The 25,994-nt window shown below is 35.4% G+C and overlaps 4 protein-coding genes across 4 annotated transcripts; 2 read left to right on the forward strand and 2 right to left on the reverse strand.

Moving 5' to 3' along the window:
- The first annotated feature begins 285 nt into the window (after window positions 1–285).
- Window positions 286–1,766, forward strand: LOC145614979 (pentatricopeptide repeat-containing protein At3g21470-like). Its single transcript, XM_081670058.1, has one exon. It carries the CDS (start codon window positions 329–331, stop codon window positions 1,649–1,651), a length of 1,323 nt encoding a protein of 440 aa, XP_081526184.1. The 5' UTR covers window positions 286–328; the 3' UTR covers window positions 1,652–1,766.
- Window positions 1,718–5,910, reverse strand: LOC145614980 (psbP domain-containing protein 4, chloroplastic-like). The gene is made up of 5 exons (XM_081670060.1): window positions 5,357–5,910; window positions 2,875–2,978; window positions 2,619–2,730; window positions 2,157–2,384; window positions 1,718–2,059 (listed from the first exon to the last, which is right to left on the reverse strand). Exons 1-5 carry the CDS (start codon window positions 5,679–5,681, stop codon window positions 1,995–1,997), a joined length of 834 nt encoding a protein of 277 aa, XP_081526186.1. The 5' UTR covers window positions 5,682–5,910; the 3' UTR covers window positions 1,718–1,994.
- Window positions 5,911–8,964: 3,054 nt separating this feature from the next.
- Window positions 8,965–20,334, forward strand: LOC145613327 (putative transcription elongation factor SPT5 homolog 1). Its single transcript, XM_081668413.1, has 22 exons — window positions 8,965–9,428; window positions 13,185–13,420; window positions 13,541–13,687; window positions 13,770–13,928; window positions 14,001–14,084; window positions 14,290–14,360; window positions 14,487–14,841; window positions 14,932–15,087; window positions 15,215–15,312; window positions 15,445–15,493; window positions 15,569–15,721; window positions 15,879–16,025; window positions 16,525–16,609; window positions 16,775–16,936; window positions 17,058–17,106; window positions 17,183–17,277; window positions 17,382–17,460; window positions 18,080–18,134; window positions 18,215–18,329; window positions 18,417–18,557; window positions 19,618–19,718; window positions 19,985–20,334. Exons 1-22 carry the CDS (start codon window positions 9,098–9,100, stop codon window positions 20,228–20,230), a joined length of 3,114 nt encoding a protein of 1,037 aa, XP_081524539.1. The 5' UTR covers window positions 8,965–9,097; the 3' UTR covers window positions 20,231–20,334.
- Window positions 20,335–21,253: 919 nt separating this feature from the next.
- LOC145614292 (alcohol dehydrogenase 1-like) lies at window positions 21,254–24,283 on the reverse strand. Its single transcript, XM_081669320.1, has 10 exons — window positions 24,134–24,283; window positions 23,366–23,502; window positions 23,219–23,265; window positions 22,438–22,763; window positions 22,251–22,333; window positions 22,092–22,167; window positions 21,935–21,996; window positions 21,745–21,840; window positions 21,476–21,637; window positions 21,254–21,390 (listed from the first exon to the last, which is right to left on the reverse strand). The coding sequence occupies exons 1-10, from the start codon at window positions 24,168–24,170 to the stop codon at window positions 21,274–21,276; spliced, it is 1,143 nt and encodes a 380-aa protein (XP_081525446.1). The 5' UTR covers window positions 24,171–24,283; the 3' UTR covers window positions 21,254–21,273.
- Between the last annotated feature and the right edge of the window lie 1,711 nt (window positions 24,284–25,994).

The raw sequence follows: 25,994 nt of genomic DNA on the forward strand, positions 1-25,994 counted from the left end.
AAAAAATTGGACTCATAGCATAATTTAGCAATTTGATTACAAACATCAAATACAAGCCAAGTTTAAAACTGAAACTAAACTTTTCCAACTAGAACCAATTGTGCACATAATGTCAAACCCCACAAATTTGCTTCATGTAATAAGAGATCTCCTTGCACAAAAATCACCAAGAAATGCCCTTCTTCTCTATTCCCAATTTCGACGCCAAAATGTATGCAATTTAGAAGTAATCCCTTTAATTTTCAAAGCATGTTCTTCGTTATCATTGAAAAATCATGGGAAATCTTTACATGCTGAATCAGTAAAGTATGGAGTAGATTTTGATGTTATGGTTGGAACTTCATTGTTGGGTATGTACGCAAAATGTGGGGAAATTGTTGATGCATGTAAGGTGTTTGATAATATGCCTCAGAGAAATGTGATCACTTGGAATGCAATGATAGCTGGGTATTTGATTGGTGGGGATACTGTGTCTGCACTGTCATTGTTTGAAGCTATGCCGGAGAGGACAGTTGTTACATGGAATGAGATGATTCGTGGGTTCGCGGTGATTGGGGATACGGCGATGGCTAGGGAGTTGTTTGATCAGGTGGATGTAGAGATGAGGACTGTTGTTACTTGGACTGTAATGGTTGATGGGTATGCTAGGAATGGGATGATGGAGGCTGCAAGAGAAGTTTTTGAGGTTATGCCGAAAAGAAACTGTTTTGTTTGGTCAGTGATGATAAATGGGTATTGTAAGATAGGTGAAGTTGAGGAGGCTAAGGACATGTTTTATAGAACTCCTGTTAGGAATTTGGTGATTTGGAATTCATTGGTGTCTGGTTTGGCGCGAAATGGATTTTGTGAGGATGCTATTGATGCATACCGTGAAATGCAAGTGGATGGGTTTGAGCCTGATGAAGTGACTGTAACAAGTGTTTTATCTGCTTGTTCGCAGTTGGGTTGTTTAGATGTCGGTAAAGAGGTCCATTCGAGTATTTGTGAGAAGGGGATTAAGTTTAATCAGTTTGTGCTTAATGGTTTGGTGGACATGTATGCAAAATGTGGAGATTTGAATACTGCAAGGTCGATTTTTGAAGGGATGCGTCAAAGGAATGGGACTTGTTGGAATTCTATGATCACTGGGTTTGCTGTTCATGGACAATGTCAGGAGGCTGTTGAATTCTTTTATCAGATGGAAACTGAAAGTGTGAAGCCGGATGAGATATCTTTTCTTTCTGTTCTTTCAGCTTGTGCTCATGGAGGACTGGTGCAAGAAGGGTTAAACATATTTTCGAAGATGGAAAAGTACGGAGTAAAAGCAGGTGTTAAGCACTATGGTTGCATTATCGATCTGTTGGGAAGAGGGGGGAGGTTAAAAGAAGCATTTAATCTGGTCAAGAGCATGCCAATGAGACCAAATGATACAATTTGGGGAACTCTGCTTGGAGCTTGTCGAGTGCATTCAGAGGCCACTTTGGCTGAGGAGGCACTCGAAGATATTGTTCACATGGATTCTAGAAATGGTTCACATTATGTTCTCCTATCAAATATTTATGCTGGTTCTGACCGATGGGATAAGGCCGAGGAAATAAGGACAGCCATGATTGACAAAGGAATAGAAAAGACTTCTGCGTCTAGTTCATGCATGTTTGGCAGTAGAAACTAGAAACAGCAACTTTTAACTTGCGAGTCCTGTCATCTGTCTATACTACATTGATTATAGGGGCAAAAATGATCTTTCTATCGAATCTCTTGAAGGGTAAATACAGGCTTTTGCAACTGAGTAGTTTATCATTGTTCACCCTGATATAATCAAGGAACTGCCTGTCAGATGAGGCCAATGATCCAGACAAACATTCTGCACTTGAGAGGGTCCTTACAATGTCTAAACTTGTGACTTGACTGTGTATGTCTATTTTACAATATGTTTAGCTGACTGCAGGTTTGCAGAATAATAATGGAAGATTGCTCTCCTATTCTTGGATTCCTTGGTTTAGCCATTAGCCAATTCAAACAACACGGAAAGACTCAGCGATTTGTTTCAGATCCTGGTAATTCCTCTTCCATTGAAGACCTGTAAACATGGCAGGAACATATGGAATTAGAATGTTTATCTGCTCCCTAAAAATTACGGAGTATGAAATAACTGTCCACCAACATTAGTTGCCTACCATTTCCAGTAACACAGAATAGATAGAGCCGATTTCCAGCTGCAGTAGCTGTGATAAAGATGTGAGGTGGCTCCAATTCAAACTGGTAATATCTTCTTCCTGAATGCTCCGCCACATTCGTGCTTAACACCCTCCCTTCTACATTCTCTCCTATCACTTCTGGTCCAAAGGCACTAATCACCTTCTCAGGTGTTCCAATTTCTTCAATTGTAGTATTGTCCCCGAGTTCTATGCACATAAAGTAGCCACATTGAATCATGTTACTCATACAAAGTGTATGAATTCTTAAAACTGACACATACTCATTAATACCAACATATAGATGCAAAGCTACTTAGACAGAAATCCAGTCATTTTTCTTCTAAAAAAAAAAATCAGTTGGTTTATTTAGTCTTCAGCAAAAGTTGCATTCTGCTTATGCTGATAATTTACAGAACAATGCCATTGTGCCGGGGTACTCACCGTCTGCAAATCTACGGACTGGAGCAACAACGACAAACAAGCGGCCTTGCTTGGGGCTTACAAATCTAAGATCAATTTCTGTGCCGCCTAGATCTGCAATAGAGACAGGAACCTGCAATATGGGATCATGAAACAACTTCAGGAGAGCTAGTCTTCATGTTTTTTGAAAATAATTTGTGTACATACAGTTGTGTTGAATGTCTAAGTTACAGTCAAAACAAGCAAAGTCCTTGTGAAACTGGTTGGAATTCTTTACCTCATCCCAATCTCCAGGGACTTTGAAAAGGTAAGGTATTATTGGACTCCATCCAACACCGTGGCCTCCAGACTTTTCATCTGGTCTCTGGTATGTTCTCCAACCTGTCTGAGCATTATATGACTTATTAGCATCTTATGAACAAGCCACAAATCAAAGGGATGACAGGGGAGGAATGAAATAGCTCAGGAGTTAGGAATTATAGAAATTGTGTTGCTTTTTGGTTAATGTGAATATGAAATCAATTCTATCACAATTAAGATTTTGAAAGGTTCACTGCCTTAAATTGAGAACTTTAAGATGTTACCTTTTTTCTTAATGTCCATAGTCTATAGTATTACTTTAAACAAGGTTAGAATTATTATAGTAGCGTTACTAAGGGCTTTTGGTTCTCAGTTCTCACAGTAGTATAAGTTTGGAACTAAGAATGAAATCTAGGCGGTATGAGGTTGGAAGTTAATACTTGATATTATGTGTTTGGTTTTGCTAAGAATGAACATTTTTCTTTTATTCGATACCCAAAGACATGGTATGACCATGCCCACCTCCCCTCTTGGGATTTTAAGCCCCATACCTCATGGGTTTGAAAATTGTAATTTTCTTAAACAAACAAGAGGTATGGGTTTTACACTTTTACCCATCATAAAGCCATACTTCATACCTCATGAGTTTATTAGACACATGAATTATGTAAGTGCTATGAACACCAACTTAGTGACTTTTCAATAATATTATCTTCAAGGACTAGAATATGTATTGTCTTCTCTGCTGCAAAGAGTTTGTTTTGCTACAGCAGTCGGGTACACCCCTTAGGAAGCCCACTTACAATCTACAAGCTTAAACTAGGAGAAGAGATATAGCTTTATTATACCCGCATTACTAAGCTAGACACTCTTTTTTGCATATGCAGGGTATTTATTGTTCATTGGTTTAATATTACAAATCTGCAAAAACATGCCCCACAGCATAGTCTTTGGATCCCACAGAAGGCCCTTAGAGTTCAATGAGAAACTTGATCTTCAAACTAACAAACTTTTGCAGTTACCAAAAGTAGTGCATGACCAGTATATTGACTATATTCTGAAGTTGTTACATGATCTTTTCATGGACCTGATTTTCTTTCGATTAATGTACTCGACTAGTCATCCTAGAGTCATTAACTATGTATAAAAAATGCCAAGAATTGATCAGTTTGGTTGTGAAATGTCTGACCCTCTCCTGTGACTTCAAATATGCGAATGTGGCTTATTGAAAGACAATTCTTCTGCATTGCAGAGTCTGTTAGTTTTTGAAAATTTAGAAATTGAGCATGTTGAAGAGCTGACTTTGAAGCACATGATTGATGATGGTGATGTTGGGGACTGATGAGAGAAATATACTAGTAGCATGACATTTAAAAGTAGAAATTGATGAGCATCTCAAAATTGGAGATACTTCCTAGGGGCCTTGACTGTCTTACAGAGTTGCAGCACTTCAAGAGTTATCTATTTATTTTCTTTATAATTGGAGATCCTTGCCAGAATGCATTGGTTGACTTGCCCAACTTTGTGAGCTTGTCATTTGGTATTGTCCCAGTCCAAAAATACTTATGAATTACTTGGTAGCTTCTCCAATTTACACCAAAGATATTGAGGATATTTCAAAAGGCGTATCGAGAATCTTGCCACATTTGTCAATTTTTTGGTTCATCTGTGATTTTCAACTGAATAAATTACCCCTAACTTAATAACTAATCTTCTGTTAGATCCTTTGTGGAAGCTCTAAAACTTATTTTCCTTTCTTTTTTTGTATTACTTTTCCATGACTGTAAGTTCCTTATTGCAGTTCATCGATAAGCTTATTATCACATTCACTAAAGCTTCTCTTGGGTGACGGTTACATTTATGCAAACTTCTGTTGTTCAAGGTTCCTTTTATCAACCTATCACTTTATGCTTTTGAGTTATTGAAGCTAACTCAGAAGCAGAGCCTGCCTTGTCTGATATATCATATTAGGTAATACGCTCTCAACTGCTATTATGCTTGATATTTATTGTATGCTTATCCCCAATAAAATATGTTTGCAAGACCTAAATATAATACCTAATTACAAGTAATCTAAGTGATTGGGCAGTATGCACTGTGCAGATACCCTATGCTCATTTCCTATCCTGAAACTTTTCTCCTCATTAACGAGGCTATGAAAAGGAAATTTATCAGAAGGTTATTGTATCTTATTCAAGGTCTTTCTTTTCAATATCAGTCTACCGATTTCTCATCTGAAAGAATGCATCTCATAAATTATCAGGAAACCAGCTTTTGTTTACGCTATGTAGACACTTAGAGAATATACTGGTTATGCAATTTTGCTCATATTTTCCCATGAGAAAAATTCCCCAATTAGATGTCAGGTGATGAGCAGCAGAAAATATGTTTCTCAAGTAAAAAATACAAGCAAAAACAATAAGAAATGAAATCTAAAATACCCAGATAAGTAATTTAACCTTCTTCATTTGGCTCAGACAATCCAGGTACTCTGCCAGCAAGAGGCCCTTGTTTGACAACAGCCGAACCCGGTGCTGGAAATCCTAAAGCTGTGATAGAAGTAACCAGAGGAACAACCCCAGACTGCAGAACCAGTGATCTTCTCTTCAATACTCCTGAAGAAAGCCTCTCCTGATCAGCTCTGTCACTGTCTGATGTTTCTGCTGGAGTAAATGATGACTGAACAAGCTCATTCCGGATTCGTCGATTCTGATTTCGATTGTGTTTTGGCAGATATATATCCCAGGCTAAACAAGAAGAGCTACTGCACATAGTTGATACCATCTTTTCCTCTAGTAGTATTACAGGAATAGGTAGCAAGAACTCAGAATAATTATGTATTTGTAATGCCAGGTATATGGTGTTAATTTTTCTTTTTTGAAACAAGGTATATGGTGTTAATACTCTAAGTGTTATCTGGAAAATTTGTGTGTTGTACTTTTTCACTTGAGAATTCTGTTGAAAATTGAAGTGTTCTTATTTCTTATTGGTTGTGTGTAGTCTGTGTACCTGATTGTTGTGAACATAGGGATAGAAAGTTGAGTGAACAAAACCCAAGTCTTATATTCCAACGTTGCTGACCTGACACGTGGAATATTAGGATTTTTGTTGTTCATCATATTATCTCTTCTCTTCCTTTAAAATTTCACCGATCATTATTACGAGTCTATTCATCTCATAACAAGTTCAAAATAAGATCTAATTAGTGCATCTTCAATGGTATCTATGAGGGTGTTTATTTAGGGGAATAAAAGGGGTGGAATAAGGATAAAATATAGGCATTGAATAAAAGTAGTGTTTGTTTAGAGGGATGGGGATTAGAAGGGGGTTACAGATAAGGATAAAAACACCCACTTATCTCTCCATTTCTATAACTAAGGCAGGTGGTATTTGGGAGAAGGGATAAAAAAAAAATGTGTTGAAAAGACCAAATTACCCTTAATAAAACTGAAAGGTTAAGGAGAAAGGGTAGAAGTTAAAAAGGGTATTTTTATAAATTCATTACTTATCCCTAATTTGTTTCCCATTTTTAATTACTTACCAGAGATAAAAATTATTTATCCTTGTTCCACCTATCAATCCCCTATCTTTATCCTCCCTTCTTATCCCTTTTATAAGTGTTAAATTAGCTTGTAATGTCACATATGATTTCAAACTAATCTCGTTTGTACTCCCTCTGTGTTTTTTTTTTTAAGCTATAGTTGAGTTTGCATTTACCAAAACACTGCTTTGACCATCAATATACTTAATTAGAAATTAGTGAAAAAAATTATTTAATTTTATACAAGTAGACAATATGACGAATCCAAAAACATACTATATTATCATATTTATATATTATATATTAGTAAAAAACTTAGTGAAGGATGATAGATGAATAGTGTAAAATCTCAAGTGTAGCTTGGAATAGCTATTTTATGCCCCAATGGTTAGTTACTAGCTTGCTAATTATATAAACTTGACTTTCCAATTAACTATATAAATTTAATAATTTTAATATAAAAAACTCCAAAATTTTGAAAACTTTTTTCTTGAGCCAAGCTAATTGTATTTTTAAGCTTCAGTCAAGCTAGTAGACTTTTGAAAATTGCAAGCAAATCCTTAGTTACAACCGTTAAAGTTACTCTTAGGAGTGTGTAAAAGTACACAAAAATCTATAAAGTACATAGAAAAAAATATATTATGATAAATATACGCAACATTAATTAAAAAAGAAAAGGCAAAAAACTAGGGAAAATATAAAGGTAATTTGTATGGAAATTCAAAAAATCAGGGGTGTTATAGTTATTCAAGTAATTTAAAAATGAAAAGAAATAAATGAAAAATCACGCGTAAATTAGTGTAATTAATCTCATATCTTTCCTAATTTGATAATAATTTAAAAATGCATGACAAAACACGCACAAATCAGTGTAATTAATGTTATATTCTCATTTGTTTTGTTTCCACTTTTAGCTTCTTATATGTATAGTATTTTCCTTTTACTTAACACTAATTATCAATAACTAAGTAGGAACTTATGTAATTTTAGATTCAAATCCAAAGCTAGTTAGAGTCGGGGTTGATTTGTATACATTTGGAATGGGAGCCATCGTGTTAAAATCCAACTCCTTTTGATGTATTAGATGCCTTTTAGATGCTTTCCTAGTGTTTAGTTTATGCTTTCTAGGCCATAGGTCCAATTATTTTGTTACTGTCAGTGCAGCGTTTACTAGGGATTCTATGCATGTACTACATCAAGCTCTTTAGAGGGCGAATGATTAATGAAATCTTAAAGCCTTCTACCAAGTGTTGCCTTGCTCTTATGCTTGTTTGTTGTTAGGCCTTTATAGATATTGTGTCTTACTTGCATAATAGCTCCCCCCTCCAACCCAACTTGATGCGCTAAGGACACGTGGTTCGTACCCGCTTGTGCCCACCCTGAAGTATCGACCGTCACAAGCCCTGACCACCCACTCTCCGTCGCCCAGATAGACGCGAGTGCTCTTGAGATTCTATTGCCCGCTTGTGTTGCTTTGTGCTCGCAAGTCTCTCTTCCGCACAAGGCTAGCGTTCTTGCCGCCAAAAGGATAGAGTGCGTCGCACGTTTCTGAGCCCAAACTCCCGTACCACGACACACCAGATATTGGTTTCGATTCAAACTACCCGTTCATGTATACACTCCCCTATTCCTGAAGAGGCAACTTGAAATTTAATATTGTATTAGATCATTAATCTTTTTATTCGCAAATTCCACAATGTAAACTTCCCTTTCCTCTTCTCTCCCCCCCATATTAATGACATGGCTGTAAAATACTCGCCACCTAAGCCAACTATACCTCTTAACTCGAAAAAGCTTCAAACCTCAAACTTTCACTGAACTCTTTTAGTGCTTCGGAGTTTGCACACAATGTGTTGTCTAACTTCACTCTTATTTTCTTAGATCTTTATTCATGGAGAAACACAAACACCTTCCAGACTAATTTCGCCTCTGCGACCTTTTCCTCTCTTTCATTAGTGTCGATGGAACACATTGTCTTTAAAGTTTCTTCGAATACAGTGTTGCGCATGCTAATAAAACTGGTATGTGGTTTACTTACTCATTTGGATTTAAACTGTATTTATTTTTATCTTAAGTTTGTTATTTTAATTTTTTTGGTTGGTAAGGAGAAGGGCCCTATCAGGCCGAAACCTTTCATAGGTTCTTAATTTCGTTATTTTAAAAACTATGAAATCTCTATATTTGGAAAGTACATTAGTATGTATATAATGACATCTCATTTGGCATGTCTTTATTATACGAAATACTCGTATCATATATTTTGGTAACTTTGTAAACCAAATTAGTTTAGTAAGATTAAAAAATTTCATAACATATCAGATGAGATCATGTGAATTGAACGTAGCCTAAATCCCAAGTCAATTGTGGTCGGGTTTAGCTCGAATCGGGTCTCAATATTCGTCGGTTTAATTTTTTGTAGATAGATTCAAACCGACCCGCAAAACCCCAACAACCCAATTTCCGACCCGTTTAATTTGAACGGGTCTTCCACACTCATCACTCATCCAAAACAATTACCCGCTTCTCTTATCAATTTTCATATTTCTCTCTCCTTCTTTAGGGCTTTCATTTCTCTGAAAACCCTAGAATTCAAACCTAAAAATCCCCAAATTCACCTTCAAATCACCCCAATTTTCTCACCGATCTTGCAAATTCAATCATGCCTAGAGGTGACGAATACGAAGACGACGAAGATTTGGAGCCCGAAGATGGTGATGAGTATGGCGAAGATCTGTACGAAGAAGAACCCGAGGATGAAGACGATGACGACGAATATGGCGGCGGAAGAGGTGCTAAAGCAAGCTCAAAGAAGCGTCGGAGATCGGATTTTATCGATGATGTTGCGGAGGAAGACGATGATGAGGAGGAAGAAGACGACGATGCTTATGCTCGCGCGCGCCGCCATAAGAAGAGCCGTGGAGGTGGGTTTATTGATGATATTGCGGCGGAAGTTGATGATGAGGATGAAGAAGAAGAGGATGGAGAAGATGGTACTTTTTTTCTTTACTTTGTTCTTGATATTATGAATTAAGTTTTTTTTTTTTCGTGAATTAATTATTGTTTTTTTTGATTAATTTTAGCTGAAATAGTTTGTTTAGTGGAAATTGGCTCTTTTTTGATTAGTAGGATTGATTTTTATTTGGGTTGCTTAAAGTAGTGGGTTTTGGTAATGCAATGATTTTGATTGAAATGGAGAAGTTAAGGAGAATTGAGCGAGATGTTTAGTGTTGTCTCGTTGTCGGTTATGCTCCAAAGCCGAAAAGTTGAGGATTTAATTGATTGAAGCTGGGTCAAGAGGGTTATTTTGGTGTGAGAAAATATGGAGTAATTTTGTGTGAGCAATGACAATTTGAGTTTGCTTTCCAGCATTTTTTGATCTGGTATCATGGGTTTATTGTTCTTAGTTTGGTTCAATTAAAAGATGATAAAGTAAGAGCTTTGGTTTGGTTCGATTAAGTCCAGTGATCATTTTTGGTAATTTTTCTGAATATGACATCTTTAGAAGTTCATGATATGGTTTATCCGATCTTGGGTACTCGTGTTTAACAAGAACAGTCTGTTCTTACCTTTACTTGTGTACGATTAAGTATTCCGAATCACATGTTTCCTTCTCTTTGCAAATAACTGCACCAGGACGAATTTTGCAGTTCTGCGATGTAGTGTACTAGTGTCCTTAAAGAACCTACTTGGAGATATGATTTGCATATAATCACTAGGATGATTCTATGATATACGGGGTAATGGAGTATGAATCTTGTAACTAGATTTTTTTTATGATGAGGTGGATCCCTATGCTCGCTTGGAAGATACATAGTGGTTTAATTTTTTGCTTGATGACATTTATTAACATCAATGACAATTTTGCGATGACAGCTGATATCCTACATTTATGAATCCTTTGTGTAATGTGACCTCGTAGCAGTCTCTTGCTGTCTGTGTTCAAGAACAAATAGCATAGAAATAAGGTTAATTCTGAAGTACTAAATGGAGACAGGAGAAATTAATTTAATTTCTTGTTCTTCGATTGTATATGAGTGAGAAATATGCGTGGCATAGTATACTGCAGCAATGATTTTAATTGAGCTTATTCTTAATTTGACAATTTTAGAATGCATCATTCTCAAGTTGACAAAGTTAGCATGTATCTCTAGCCCGAAGGAATGGTTACAGGATTGCAATGTATTTCGAGAACATTACTAGTTGCAGTTCTTAAATCTTTGTAGTCAAAACGAAACTAAAGATCAATTTCTGCCTAAAATGACTCTCGGAAACGCTTATAGCTCAAATGACCTCTGCGTTTTTCCTGTGAAGATTTAATGTTATTGACTTTTGCCTGAGTTATTTCTTACTGCCTCATTTATTAGTGCTTAATAGCTAAGACTTGGCGCACAGCATCATCCGTGTCTTACCTGACTGTTTGTCTCTGTGCTGGTGTGCATCCTACAATTTATATCACTGTTCTCCTTGTGGTGCTCTTTTGAACATAATACCTAGTGTTCTCAAAACCTTATCCCTTTGAGGACTTCATCTACGATAGTTTTCACTGTTTCAAATTATCTGGAAAATTAGTCACATTGTTTTTCTTTAACTCTAGTTTAAGTGTTTGACCTATGTCTCGTACCTTTACACTATTGATAATTATGTACTACCTCTGTTTTCGAAAGTTCTTTATGCTCACTATTTGCACGGACTCCAATGCAATCTTTGACCATTAATACCTCTAATTTTGTATTACTAAAAATTATAAAAAAAAATTGATATTTGAAAAATAAATACCGAGACAAATCAAACAAAATCCCACATGACTATGTTTTGAAATATGTAATAGTGAAAACTAATGGTTATAGTCTTCTAACTATGGACACATTCTAGTGTCAAGATCTTTCAGATTCAAAGGTAGTATGATATAAGAGATTGATGGTTATTTAGAGGCTCATTATGCTATTTATTAGCAATAAGTGCTTATTGGTTACTTGTTTTTTGCTTTCAGTTTAGTTTGGTGTTCAATCTGTCTTGTGCCATGAGCTTTTTTTATACTGATACTTACCTGGTCACTGTAATTGTGTGCCCAATTGGTTATTTTCTAAAAATATTGCAAAAAAATTACAAACAATTTGCAATTGTTTGGGCACATGGGCATCTTCTGTATTGTTTCAATTGTAGGAGAGCCAGACCCACTGGCATCAGACACTTTTAATGTGTGCCTTGCCTGATTTTTTTGGTAAATATTCAGCTGCCTTTCTATGTAAATGTCTATATTTATGTCTTTGCCACATAACTATCTTTGTATGGGTGCTCGCCCATATCTTTTATTCTTCCTTTACATCACATTGACCGCAACATATTATTTTTCATGGTCTCAAATGTATAACTTTGACCAGTGATATCATTAATTACATTTTAGTACAATCGTAAAGTAGTTGATATTTAGAAAATGCACTGGCACATTAGGAAAATTTAATATGATCCCGCAATTATAATCTATATTCTTACTTCCTCTGTTCTTTAAATTTGCAACATGGGGAAAGTGCACAAAGAGAGAGAGAGAGTGTGAGAGAGAGAGATGATCACAAACTTGTCCATGTGATTTTTAGTAACTGCAAGAATTCTTAACCAAAATGACAAGTATTGTAAGTTTAGGTTGTATCGAGTATCCGTAGTGTAAACAAAGATATTTGGTTTCCTAGAATATATGTAAAATTTCTTAAAAAAGGCAAACATGACAGTATTAAAGGAACATAAAAAGTAAGTTATTTTGCAAAGATTGTTAAAATTTATAAATATTGTCTTCAATTATGTATTTGTAAATAAGAGGAAGAAAATGGTTGATTTTCAATTATTTGTATTGAGACCAACCTAAAAATCCCATATAATATGATAATATATTATTTTCATATTACCCTATTTGTCCTTGCTTAATCCATTTTCCTATTTGTTGTGTCCCAATTTATTTGTCCCATTTTTTTAAAAAAAAAATTAAAAAACTCTTTTTCTAATTTTATTTTGAGTTAGGCCCCACTCTCACCAACCCATTTTTAGCTCCTAAATCTTCTGTTGTATCAATTTCTGTAAAAGGAATTGTAATGGAGGAGTAAATGTAGTTAAATTTATTAAGTTGGACCTTAAGGTTGTAAATGTTACATCTATTGTGAAACATTAGAAGTATTCCTTAGTATTGTTTCTTAGGCCTTGTCTCTTTAAACATATAAATGATAATTCAGTAACTAATTTTGTAATTCTAATCAAAGTCACATTCAGGAAATCTGGTTCTAATCAGTATAATTCAAGCTTATATATGTAAATTTCAATTACGTTATACTCCATCCCCTATGATCCCTATAAATCTATTCATTTTTCTTATGGCACAGATGTTAAGGAATAAGGAGAGTTGTGTGTTCAAATCTAATAAATTAGTTTTTCTTGGATACGGAGAGAACAAAAGGCAACAGATTGTTCCGAGGAGGGGAAAAAATTGATTTGGAGGTGGAGTTTGTATTTAAGGGAACTTAGGAAACAACAGTGAGTGATTTATAACTATTTTAATCCTTATTTAAATTAGTTTTATTCAGAGATTTTCTGAGGGGGTAAAAATTAGTCTTAATTAGCAAGGATCTAACAACCTGAAATACACCTTTAGTCACTGTTATTCAGTTAAACAATTTTAGTTTAGTAAAAATCAACTGAATTGAACAGGTCCTTGGCTATCATTTCTTGTGGTTCTTATTCTATATTACCTGTATGTGCAGATTTTATTGTAGACAATACAGCAGATATTGCCGAGGAAGATGAGAGACGGATGCATCGGCGACCTTTGCTGCCGAGAGAGGAGCAGGAAGAAGATGTTGAAGATCTTGAGAGGAGAATACAGGAACGGTATGCTCGGTCTAGTCAGGCAGAGTATGATGAAGAGACCACAGATGTGGAGCAGCAGGCCCTTTTGCCATCTGTTCGGGATCCCAAGCTGTGGATGGTGAAATGTGGGGTAGGATTGACCTTTCCTAATGAAATTGGCTATTCATGATTTCATGTCTGTATGATAAGATCTTTTTTTGCTTTCATTTTCGTATGACATCGGAGCTATTTTCTGTTTCAAATATGTCAGATTGGCCGTGAAAGGGAGGTTGCTGTATGTCTGATGCAAAAGTTTATTGATAAAGGATCTGAGTTGCAAATTCGTTCTGTTGTAGCTCTTGATCACCTAAAGAATTTTATATATGTTGAGGCTGATAAAGAAGCCCATGTTAGAGAGGTACGCAGAGATAACTTTTTTGTATATTAAATTTTTTACTTATTTTGTTACTTCTATTTCTCAGACTCTTTACTGCTTTCAGGCCATCAAGGGTATGCGCAACATATTTCCTAGCAAAATAACACTGGTCCCAATCAAAGAAATGACCGATGTTCTGTCTGTTGAAACAAAAGCAATTGATCTCTCCAGGGACACCTGGGTGAGGATGAAAACTGGGACCTATAAAGGAGATCTAGCAAAGGTATATTGTGCTTTTTGTTTGGACCTTATGATCGTGTTGCCTTGTCTGAATCTTAATCCTGGGTTTCTGTAGGTTTTGGATGTGGACAATGTACGGCAAAGAGTAACAGTGAAGTTGATTCCACGGATAGATTTGCAAGTTCTTGCTAATAAGTTGGTATGTAACTTATTATGCTGGAAATTCTTATAGTTCATGTACTAATACGCTGTATTATGCCATTACCTCTCTTTTAACATCAATATTGAAAGACATTGATGGTTGTTAGATGTTTGCATTAACTGTCTTCTACTTAGGTTCATTTTGTATTTTTGATCTGCTTGTGAATTGGAATTATGCTAGTTGCTTACTGTTCCATTTTCAGGAGGGTAGAGATGTTGCCAAGAAAAAAGCATTTGTTCCTCCGCCTCGATTTATGAATATAGAGGAAGCTAGGTATTGACTTGACTCTTTCTCTCTCTCTCTCTCCTCCCCCCTCGCCCCCCCCCCGGGGGGGTTGTAGCTGGATTTTCTTCCTGGTTAGCCGTTGACTCTTGCTTTTGGGCTTATTGGTGCTCTTAGGGATCTGCACATACGTGTTGAGCGAAGGAGGGATGCTATGACAGGGGATTACTATGAAAATATTAATGGAATGATGTTTAAGGATGGATTCTTGATTAAATCTGTATCCATAAAATCAATTAGTACTCAGAACATACAACCCACTTTTGATGAGTTGGAGAAGTTCCGACATCCTGGTGAAGGTGATGGTGACATTGGCAGTTTGTCAACCCTATTTGCAAATAGAAAGAAAGGGCATTTTATGAAAGGTGATGCTGTTATTATTGTAAAGGGAGATCTTAAGAATTTGAAGGGATGGGTTGAGAAAGTCGAGGATGGCAATGTACACATAAGACCAAATGAGAAGGGCCTTCCGGTACCATAATTGCTTCTAAATTCTAAAATGCTCCATTATATTTAAGGATTACTTTGTCTATGCATCTTACATGCTCTCTTGGTTTTGCAGAAAACACTTGCGATTAATGAAAAAGATCTATGCAAGTATTTTGAACCAGGGAATCATGTTAAGGTTATTTCTGGCTCTCATGAAGGTGCAACTGGTATGGTTGTGAAGGTTGATGGCCATGTGCTGATAATAATATCTGATACAACTAAAGAACATGTATAATTCTCTTGCCTTGTTTCAACATTGGCTCTTGTTCTTCCTTAAGTCATTCCTGAATTAATATCTTTATTTTATTTAATTTATTTATTTTTTGCTATTTTGTGTAACTTTTGGTTATTTCCAGCTTCGAGTTTTTGCTGATCATGTTGTTGAAAGCTCCGAAGTGACAACAGGTGTCACAAAAATTGGAGACTATGAGCTGCATGATCTTGTGCTGTTAGAGTAAGCAGCTATCTTATCACTTCGTCCTCTCTTTTTTGCTCTATTTATTATTTCTTGTAGCTATTTTATTTATTTATTCTTAACAATGTTGTGATATTGTTTGTGTATTAACATTAATGTGATCATGGGCAGCAATACAAGCTTTGGTGTAATCATACGAGTAGAAAGTGAAGCTTTCCAGGTGATTGTCTGTGACTCAAATGTTTGAAGTGAATATATTTTGATCTCTTGTATGAATATGTCATATTGATTTCAGGTGCTCAAAGGGGTTCCAGATCGCCCTGAGGTTGTGCTAGTGAGGTTGAGAGAGATAAGATCCAAAATTGATAAAAAGTTGTTTGCGCAAGATCGATCAAAGAACCCTGTAGCTGTAAAGGATGTTGTCAGGGTTCTTGAGGGGCCATGCAAGGTGTGATACATCTTTCTATATATTCCTTTGCACTCCCCTAGCCTTTAATTATGCACTCCTCTATATCCTCTATGATACCATAGTATTGGTTTTTGTTTTGTTTTATTATCATTTTTTTTATAAATTTTTTTATTTGTATTATATTTTTAACTTGCAGGGAAAACAAGGTCCTGTTGAGCACATATTTAGAGGAGTTTTGTTCATATATGATCGTCATCACCTTGAGCATGCTGGATTTATATGTGCCAAGTCTCAGTCATGTCTAGTTGTTGGTGGCTCAAGAGGGCACAGAGATAATAAAATAGTAAGGATCTTTATGCTTTCTAATTGAGGACACGGGAGGGATTACACGTTATTGGGAAATAAATATCTTGTTTTTTTTGTTTTTTTTTTTTGGGTTTTAGTTTGCTACATGAGTACACAAAATTTTTCGCATTTCCCTTGTTATTTTTTAGTCTCTTTCAATTGCAGATGTCCATGTCTCTACTCTATAAACACCTCTTCTGTTACAAAACCTTTCATAATCTTTACTAAACGAGTATATAGTTAATGATATTGGTGGCCAAAGTATTGTATTGAAGACCATGAAAAGAGATGTATTACTATGTTTAGTAACAGAGGAAGCATTAGGTTATCATTTTTAATCAAATACTACCTCTGTTTCACAATGTTCATTCTGTTTTTGTCTGTTTTTTAATGTTCTTAACTTATATATTCTGTATCATTTTACTGCATTTGCTAAGTCCAGGTCAAAATTAGATTCTCATTGATTCGTTTGTGTTTTTATCATTCTTTATTTCCAGGGTGACCCGCTGTCAATTTTGAGAACTCCACAACGAATGCCACAATCTCCTGGAAGACTACCACCAAGGGGTCCTCAATCAGATTGTGAGTCCCTTTGCTTGATTTTCCTTAAACCTGGCACTTGTTATTGACCTCAAAAGTGACCATTTGATTTTCTTCCAACTTGGCATGTATTTTTTCTTCTTCCCTCAACTTTTCCTTAATATTAAAATGGTATAACATACATTGTAACTTGTGATCATGTTGCAGTTGGAGGAAGGAATAGAGGAGGTGGCAGAGGGCATGATTCTCTCATAGGGACTACAATTAAAATACGTCTTGGGCCTTACAAGGGTTACCGAGGACGTGTGAAGGACATTAAGGGTACAACTGTACGAGTTGAGTTGGAATCTCAGATGAAAGAGGTCACAGGCAAGTATTTGTTACTGTGTGATTATTGGCAGGCATCTTAGTTTATTACACCATGAAGCTAATAGCTCAACTTTATTTTATTTTATTTTATTTTATTTTATTTTATTTATTTTTTTAACAGTTGAGCGAAGTTATATATCTGATAATGTGACGGTTACTACACCATACCGGTAATAGCCTTTTCTTTTCTACTGTATTATTTGTTGTCTGTGATATGCCATGTATCTTACCCTTTTTTCATCTTAGGGAACCAACACGATATGGTATGGGAAGTGAGACTCCTATGCATCCTTCACGCACACCAATGCATTCGCACATGACTCCTATGAGAGAAGCGCGAGGTTGGTTTTTAATGTCTTTGTAACTTTGCATATCATGCTATAACAATGTGACTGAAATATGAGTCATGTTTCCTTAACATGCTTTGGTTACTGTCTTTTTCTAGCTACTCCCATCCATGATGGTATGAGGACACCAATGCGGAGTCGTGCATGGAACCCATATGCACCAATGAGTCCAGCGAGGTCAGTTGTTATGCTTTTGTCTTTGATTTTGTTCTTCTTGGAAACCCAGTCGAACATTATCTCTAGTAGATATATGACTAGAATGCAAAAGGTTTATTTTTTGAAAAGGCTATGTTGATCTTTTATACTTACTCCATTTCTGTAATATTGCAATGGGGGAAGTGTACAAGATTTTCGGAAGTGGAAATTCGTAAGATAGGCAAATTGCATGTATTAATTAAGCAACAAGTATCAAGAAGGGTATGTTGGTATTTGCAGTGTGAAAGGAGATTCTTATTTTCCTGAAATGGTTATGTTGTGTTATTTGTGATACTTCTTAAAGAGTTAAGATGCAATATAAAAGGAATGGAGGAAGTTGCTTTTCTTGAGCTATAGAAATACCCTTCCATGCTAAAAATTGTCTAAGAGGCTGTTGTGGTTAATTAAGCGAATGTACATTATTAGTTGCTAAAAATGAATGGATGATGAAAGTACATTAAATGGATTATTAAGTAAATTGCCAAAAGAAAGTGTTAATTTTGATTGTTTTGGTTATGAATGCCAGCCTGCCAGGTATCTTTTTGTTTTAAATCTCCTGATATCTGTTCTTTTGACTGATTCCTGGATCTTGTGATGTCAGGGATGACTGGGAGGAAGCAAATCCCGCTTCTTGGGGAACAAGTCCACAGTATCGGGTATGGGTTAATTTCTAAATGTTTTAAAGCGAGGCATTTTTTTCTCTTGAAATGTGCTTGACGTGCTTGATGCTCTTCAGCCTGGAAGTCCCCCCTCGAGAACATATGATGCCCTTACTCCTTCAGGCTGGGCTCCAACTCCTGGTGGCAATTATACTGACCCTGCGACCCCAAGAGATGGTGCTTCAGCTTATCGTAAGTCATCTATCCATTTTTTTTGAATTGTTGGTGTCTCTTGATCCTTTTCTTTTTATATTTAACTGATTTGTATTCTCATTCCAGCCAATGCTCCAAGTCCTTATTTGCCGTCAACACCTGGTGGGCCCTTGACACCAAGTTCTGTGTCGTATCTACCTGGTACTCCTGGTGGGCAACCGATGACACCTGGTGGTGGTGGCCTTGATATGATGTCTCCTACAATAGGTTTGATTTCTTTCTTGTGCCCCCTTTTGAGCTTCATCCAATACAACATTCTTCTCTCTTTTGCATTTATTCACATCCTGTTGTGATAGCTTTGAAGTATGGTTAGCTACTTCCACTGATTAAGTATTCTATTTTGGTTATCACTCCGGAGAGGTTTCAATATCTATAGCCACCCTCATTTATCAATGGATTGCTATAATGTAATTGGGGGATATTAGGGTGTATCATTTTTGATAGTTTCAGATAACTTCCTGGCCTGGTGTTTGGATAATCATGTTGTAGGCTTGTAGCACCTTTGCTTTTAATTGTTAGGATAGAAATAAGCTATGAATGTCTTTCAAGTTTTGGCTGCAAATCCTGGTTTTTTCAGTGTGGTTTTCCAGTGGTCGTCAGGTCCAGATATGAATCATATGAGAATCTTAGTTCTTTTAAGTAGGCAAGCTCAAACTGCTAGGTTGCTTTTGGTACTTTTCTTTTTGCCTACACTATTTCTTGCTTGAAAGCCTGCTCTTTTAAAGGCTCACTTTGACAATGTGGTCTGATTGAAATAGAAGTTGGTCTCTGGCAATCTTTCCTTTTCCCCTCTCTCTCTCTCGTCATGTTGTGGTATGGATTGGTTTCTTGTATAGTTCTGTAATCTGTCGCGTATATAATGTTCAGAGACTTGGAATTATGCAAGTTTTTAAAATAAAAATTTATTGTTAATTTGCAACTAAATTGAACTGGGCTTTTAGCATTATAGCATATCACTTGGATTTTAAGCTTCTCATCTTTGGATAAAATGATAAATTGTTTGCTTCAGGATAGTATGTATTGATTTTCAATGAAGTGAAGTTGTACAAGTATATTAATGGAAAATGTAGTATGAGCATGATGTTCTTGTGTGAAAAAATTGGGGTGTTTGGTGGGATCTACTTGAATCTGGCCTATAGGGCTTTAGGTATATTTTTATGGAAGGTGATCTGCTGCTATATATGAAGCCTTCTGTTTGTTCAACTTAGATGCATTGAGAATCTTTGAACCTATATTAATTTTACCTGCGTGTAATGTTGATGTGCAGGTGGTGAGAATGAAGGATTATGGCTCATGCCTGACATTTTGGTAAATGTGGTCAAGTCAGGTGATGATACCATGGTGGGAGTTGTGCAGGATGTGCTAGCGGTATGTTCTTTTTTTTTGTTTAAATATGATTGCTTTGCAATCTCAGAATTTTTCTAATGGTGTCGTAATTTAGTTGGCTTCTCTTGTATGTTAAATTATCCCAAGAATGGTTAATATAGTGTCTCATCATGCAAACAATGCTTCATGGAAGTCCATATATTTGTCTGCTAATTGTAGGAGTGCGCAAATGTTTACACGGCAAGCACTTGAATAATTATGTTCATATCTGTGTCCTTGAATCTGTCTCATCTTTATTATTCTCTCAGGATGGTTCTTGCCGAGTTGCACTTGGAACAAGTGGCAATGGCGAGGTGATAACTGCCATGCCAAATGAGATTGACTTGATTACTCCAAGGAAAGCTGACAAAATCAAGATTATGGGAGGTGCACAACGAGGGTTTACAGGTAAATTGATTGGGGTGGATGGTTCCGATGGAATTGTAAAAGTAGATGAATCACTCGATGTTAAGATATTGGATATGGGTATTCTGGCAAAGTTGGCACAGTCCTGATGCAAATTATTTGATTTTCCGGGATGATGTAAATTTTGTTCCATGAAGCACAATGTATATTTTAGATAGATTAATAGAGACGATTTATAGGTCTTTTTCCCCTACTTGTAGTTTCGTATCTGTTTTTTGACTTAGCCGCAATAATTTTAAATTACAAAGTTTCGAAGGGGGTGTTGGAATAAAACGAGGGGCTTGGTGATTCCAGTTGTGCCAATCCCTTTATATCCAAAAATTACCTTTGCATTCCAGTATCTTTAAATCCAACCTTTTCTACGATGTCTTTATTCCAGCTTTCATTGCACAAAAGCTTACAGTAATGTTTTGTATTACACTTTAAACAAACATTTATTATTTAAGAAGTTTTAAATACAAAGATGACCTTAAAACATTTTATCAACTAAATATCCCAGAGATGTGTCTGAATCGTGTTATGTAGTTCAAAGAAACCGCAGGCTTGGTTTGAAGCTGTAGTTAGCCATCGCGTGGTGACTGGTAGTTGCAGTAATTGAATTTTGCCAATTTTAACTGAACCGGCGAAGGCTCTCTATTTCGTAGTATGTCTTCACTTTGGATGTTTTTCAAAACTTCCTAACCTTTTTCTTCTCAAATCAGAATCAATCAATGGCCTATTCTACAAGGCAACTCACACGGTTTGGAGTCGATAAACATTTGTCTAATTGGTTAAGAAAGTGACCCTTGGCACATTGGAGAGTTAGCTTATGAGGTTATATTTTTAGTGTAATGGGTTGATTGAATCCCTTAAAAGCACACAAACAAAAATTTCACCGGGAAAAGCCAGAAATTTAAGAACTAAATCTGTAAAGAACTAAGATTCACAAAAGCCTGCATTCCTGCAATTATATTAACATAAACTCTTAACATTTTGGTATACGAAAGATTAAACACTAATCTCAAATCGCAGTCGAACCACTAAGGGAAAACCCATCCATATACATAAAGAGAATAAAGAAGAAAACACGATATTTTATTCTTTTATTCATTCCTGCATTCTTCAACACTCTAAGCCAGCTCTATCTAACAGTTCAAGCATCCATGCGAATAATGCACCTGATACTTTCACCCTTCAACATGAGATCGAAAGCCTTGTTGATGTCCTTGAAAGCGACTTCATGGGTTATAAATTTATCCAGCTCAAGCTCCTGCATCATTTCATAAGATGCTTATGAGCAAAATCGTAAAGGAGAATTTGTTAGGAAAGATAGCAAGAATGAGTGGAATTCTTACCTTGTTCATGTACTTCTCCACGACTCCTGGAATATCAGTACGAGGCTTATAGTTACCGAAGAAAGTTCCCTTGAGTGTCCTCTCATTAAGGAAGTTCATGGGATGAGTCTTGAACGCGTCATCTTTGTTGGGCACGCCAACAAGAACAGCAACGCCCCAGCCCTGAAATCGATCAAATCCGTATAAATTAAATCAGTTTGCATCTAAAAGAGTAAAGGAGAAGCAGGAGGGATTCAAGGGGTCGAAGATTTGGACTGTTGAGAACATACATCATGAACACATTCAAAAGCAGAAATCATTGCTTGAATATTTCCAGTGCATTCGACACTTCTGTCCACACCTCCATTAGTCATCTCAGCAATTACCTAATGAAAGAAGCATTAGAACATGAATCAGTAAATTACAGTAGCAAAAAGGTCATTTTATGTAGTCATTCAGGAGTAGGGAGTAAGATTAAACCTCTTGAACTGGTTTGTCATGGTCTTTCGGGTTCACAAAATCAGTCACACCGAATTTCTTTGCTGTTAACAGCAGTAAAATCATCAAATTTAATTTACTAGAACAAATTCTAGAATTCTATACATGTAAATTATCAAGGATGGTAAAAATGGTTTACCTGCTTCAAACCTGCTAGATACCAGATCCACACCTATGATCCTTGATGCACCAGAAACTCTGGCGCCCTCAGCAGCCTAAATCATCAAGAAATCAGTGAATTTCACTAAGTTGTATAGATAGAAATAAGCACATAATGTACAAAAGACGAGGCACCAACCGCAAGGCCAACGGCTCCTAGGCCGAAAACAGCAACTGTGTGACCCTTCTTTGGTTTAGCAACATTCACAGTCGCGCCAAAACCTGTATAGAAAGCCCCAGAAAACAACAAGTCAATCACAAATTAAGCTTCATCAGTGTACTGTGTCAAGACTCAAGAGTAATGAATTCGGATTTTAATGTAGTACCTGTGGAGATTCCACAGCTGAGAACACAGACTTTGTCAAGGGGCGCTTCAGGGTTGATCTTGGCAAGACAGCCAACATGAAGCACAGTGTATTCACTAAATGTGGATGTTCCAACGAAGTGGAAAATGGGTTGTCCTTTGATTGAGAACCTCGATTTCCCGTCGTTAAGCATCACACCCCTCTCGGTGTTGATCCTCAGGAGATCACACATGTTACTCTCCTCAGATTTGCAGTGTGCACATTCCTTGCACTCACCAGTAAAGATAGGCAGGACATGGTCTCCTGGCTTAAGCTCTGTCACACCCTCTCCAACACTTTCCACAATTCTACATAATCAAATGCACATAAATCACAATAATCAATGACTAGTTAGTAACATCAATTCTGCATAAATACTGATAAATAATTTACCATACTTCAAAATGATTATTAAAATTCTTTTAATAATTCCCAAGAAAATCATGTTATAATCTTATTTCGGCCTTGATTATAAGAGGTTGTGACAATTTGACAACTAATTTCAAAAAGAGAATATACACTTACAACTAATTGGTCAATCTATAATAACTTACAAATGATCTAATCATAATTTCCTTTACTACTTAGCAGAGAAATCAGGCATAATATGAACAATTCAAAATCACTAAAACACAAAATTACACACTAAAACACAAAATTAAACTGGTAATTACTTCAACTATCCAACCATTCCATTTTGAAATTAAACACAAACACAAAATTAAGTATGTAACCAAAAAAACTTCATAGGATTTTTGCATACCCTCCTGCTTCATGACCGAGAATTCGAGGAAAAACCGGTGTTTGCCCCTAAACAATCAATAAAAGAATAGATCATATGAGTAAGATTACATTGAAGTACACACATTCAAAACAATAAGTAAAACATTTCATAACAAACAAGTTATACCTTGGCCTCCCAGAAGTAGACATCAGTGTGACAAAGCGAAGTGAAGAGGATCTTCACTCGAACCTCCATTTTTTGTGGAGGTGCAACCTCCACTTCCTCTATCACCAAGGGCTTTCCTGCTTCCCATGCTACAGCAGCTGCATTTTTCATACAAAATTACCATTAAATTATTATTTTTTTTTTCCAATATACCTCTTCTGTCACGAAAAGTTCTTCCTGTCCGGTTTAAATAGTGTTTGTCCAACAAAAACGAGTCAGGAAGAACTTTTAGAGACGGGGGACTGTAGGGAGTAGCTTTTATCACTACAAATACATACATATAAGCCTATAATTTTTATCATCCAAGGTCACATTTATCTTTTAAGGATATAATTCTAATATGCAAAGTATATATTCAACACATAAATTGACTTGTTTCTTTTTGAATTGAATTTAATATTAGTTGTAAATCAAAGCTCATAATTTCCCACTATTAAATAACCTCACTAAAGTCACTAATGTTTCATTATCAATTGTAATTCCTTATTTCCTTGTAACCCATGATCTCTTCAAATAATCAATTGTAGTATCTTGTAATTAAACATTTCATCACAATATCCACCCAAAAATAAAAACACTGACTAGCAAAATTCCCAAACAAAATTCCAATATTGAATGAAACATAAACTTTGATCTTAATTATAAAAAAAATGAAGTTATAAAATGGAAATTTAACTAACACCCATGAATTAATGCAGTAAATAAATCATTCTGAATTTCTGATCATACCTTTGCAACGAATAACTTGACCAACAGTGTTCGACATCTTTCAGAAATTGATAATTTGTTACACTTCTTAATGAAAAATCAACCTTTTCTGTATTTATATAAAAAAACAGGGGACTTAATTTTTCTCCAAGAAATCAACCTTTTTTTTTGGCTAGAAATCAATAGAATTTTCTACAAGAAATCAACAGTAATTGTTTTTGAGGATCACCGAATATATGTCAATGTACCCAAATTTGATGGGCATTTATAATAAAAGTGGGTGTCCTTAATTTTCGATTTTCTGTAATAAAAATAAAAATTAATTGAGAGTGTATTACTGTGAGCTGGTTTCTTTAACAGGTGACACGTAAAAAACAATAGGCTCAAACTGAATTAAAAAACCATTTTTGTGGGTTTTTGATTAAACCCCTGGTTTTGCTTTACCACTTGTTACATACTACAGTTTTAATTGGTACGTTTAAAAGGTTTAACTTTTAATTTATGGAATAATAATCTAAGGCAAATAGTGCCAATAATTATATGGGTTAGATGCTTTGTTAATCATCAACTTGGATGTATAAATGTATGTATGAAAAGAAAGGTGATTGGTTATTTAGGTCAATTTCTTGGTGCTATTTGTCCATGAAGGGAAAAAAAAAATAATAAATCTCTGTCTTGTCAATGGATTTATGTTCAATGTATGGTGCGGATTATGGAATATCACATTTTAGTGTGAATGTTGTTTTGGTTTGGAAGTGATAGTCGGGTATACTATTTTGAAAAGTTTGTAAATCTTTGGTCGTATATTTGTACAATTTAAAGAGATGGGAATATGGAATAAATACTCTCTCCGTTTTTTAATACTAGCTCCATTTTTCCATGTGCGGAGTTTAAGAAAAATTGGAGAAAGTAATAAAATATGGAGGTAATGGGGTAATTGAGAAAAACAGATTATTATAAACAAAAGTAGTAGAAGAATAGAAAGAGAGTATATTATGTTGAGTCCACTAAGGCCCTGTTCTCTTCACCTTAAAAAAAATAATATTAAGTAAAAATAATTTCAGTTCAGTAAAAGTAAGTTCATTTCAATAAAATTAATTTCAATTTAGTAAAAATAATTTTAATTCAGTAAAAATAAGTTCAGTTAAGTAAAATTCAGTTTTCTTAAAGAAGAATTATAATAAAAAATCAGTAAAAATAATTTCAGTTCAGCAAAAATAATTTTAGTTCAGTAAAATCAATTTAAGTTCAGTATAAATAATTTAAGTTCAGTATAAATAATTTAAGTTTAGCAAAAATAATTTCAGTTCAGCAAAATTAGGGAGAAGAGAACGGGGCCTAAGTGTGAGAAATGAATTAAATATTATAAAAGTTTTTTTAAAAAAAGAAATGGAGCGGGCTAGACAATTTGGAAGAGTGGGAAGAAGATAAGGGAATCCCACATTCCCACTCTCCCAAATTGTCACTAGTGGGGATTGAACCCCCACAACCTCATGGTTGATACTCTTCTTTCCGCTAGACCAAACTTGGCTTGGTTGGGATAGATAGATTTGGATTGGATGTTTATATTGACGGAGCTTCCTATGTTTTATACAAACCTATATTATACATTGTATATATACACAAATTTACCAAGGCAAGCTTAGTCTAGTGTATATGTACATATATGTATATGTATATATACATATGTATATATATATATATACATAAGTATACATGTATATATGTATACATATACATATATATGTATATATATATACAGAGGGATCCGGTAAGAACCATCCTTATATAAGAATCCTTTTTTTATGTAAGAACACCTTATATTCTAAACTTTTTCTTATGTTCTAAATTTTTTTTAAAAAACTTTTTTTCTAAAATTTTT

Source organism: Chenopodium album, chromosome 25 (genome assembly GCF_948465745.1).
Source record: "Chenopodium album chromosome 25, dcCheAlbu1.1, whole genome shotgun sequence".
Lineage (NCBI taxonomy): Eukaryota > Viridiplantae > Streptophyta > Magnoliopsida > Caryophyllales > Amaranthaceae > Chenopodium > Chenopodium album.

Coding starts and splice junctions, on each gene's coding strand:
- LOC145614979 (XM_081670058.1), top strand. CDS start 329: ATGGTTGGAACTTCATTGTTGGGTATGTACGCAAAATGTGGGGAAATT.
- LOC145614980 (XM_081670060.1), bottom strand. CDS start 5,681: ATGGTATCAACTATGTGCAGTAGCTCTTCTTGTTTAGCCTGGGATATA. Junction 2,731..2,874: donor TCCCTGGAGATTGGGATGAG/GTAAAGAATTCC, acceptor CCCATATTGCAG/GTTCCTGTCTCTATTGCAGA. Junction 2,060..2,156: donor ATTCTGTGTTACTGGAAATG/GTAGGCAACTAA, acceptor CCATGTTTACAG/GTCTTCAATGGAAGAGGAAT.
- LOC145613327 (XM_081668413.1), top strand. CDS start 9,098: ATGCCTAGAGGTGACGAATACGAAGACGACGAAGATTTGGAGCCCGAA. Junction 9,429..13,184: donor AGAAGAGGATGGAGAAGATG/GTACTTTTTTTC, acceptor CTGTATGTGCAG/ATTTTATTGTAGACAATACA. Junction 15,722..15,878: donor TTCTTGAGGGGCCATGCAAG/GTGTGATACATC, acceptor TTTAACTTGCAG/GGAAAACAAGGTCCTGTTGA.
- LOC145614292 (XM_081669320.1), bottom strand. CDS start 24,170: ATGTCGAACACTGTTGGTCAAGTTATTCGTTGCAAAG. Junction 23,266..23,365: donor TCTACTTCTGGGAGGCCAAG/GTATAACTTGTT, acceptor TTGATTGTTTAG/GGGCAAACACCGGTTTTTCC. Junction 21,841..21,934: donor ATGACAAACCAGTTCAAGAG/GTTTAATCTTAC, acceptor TTCTTTCATTAG/GTAATTGCTGAGATGACTAA.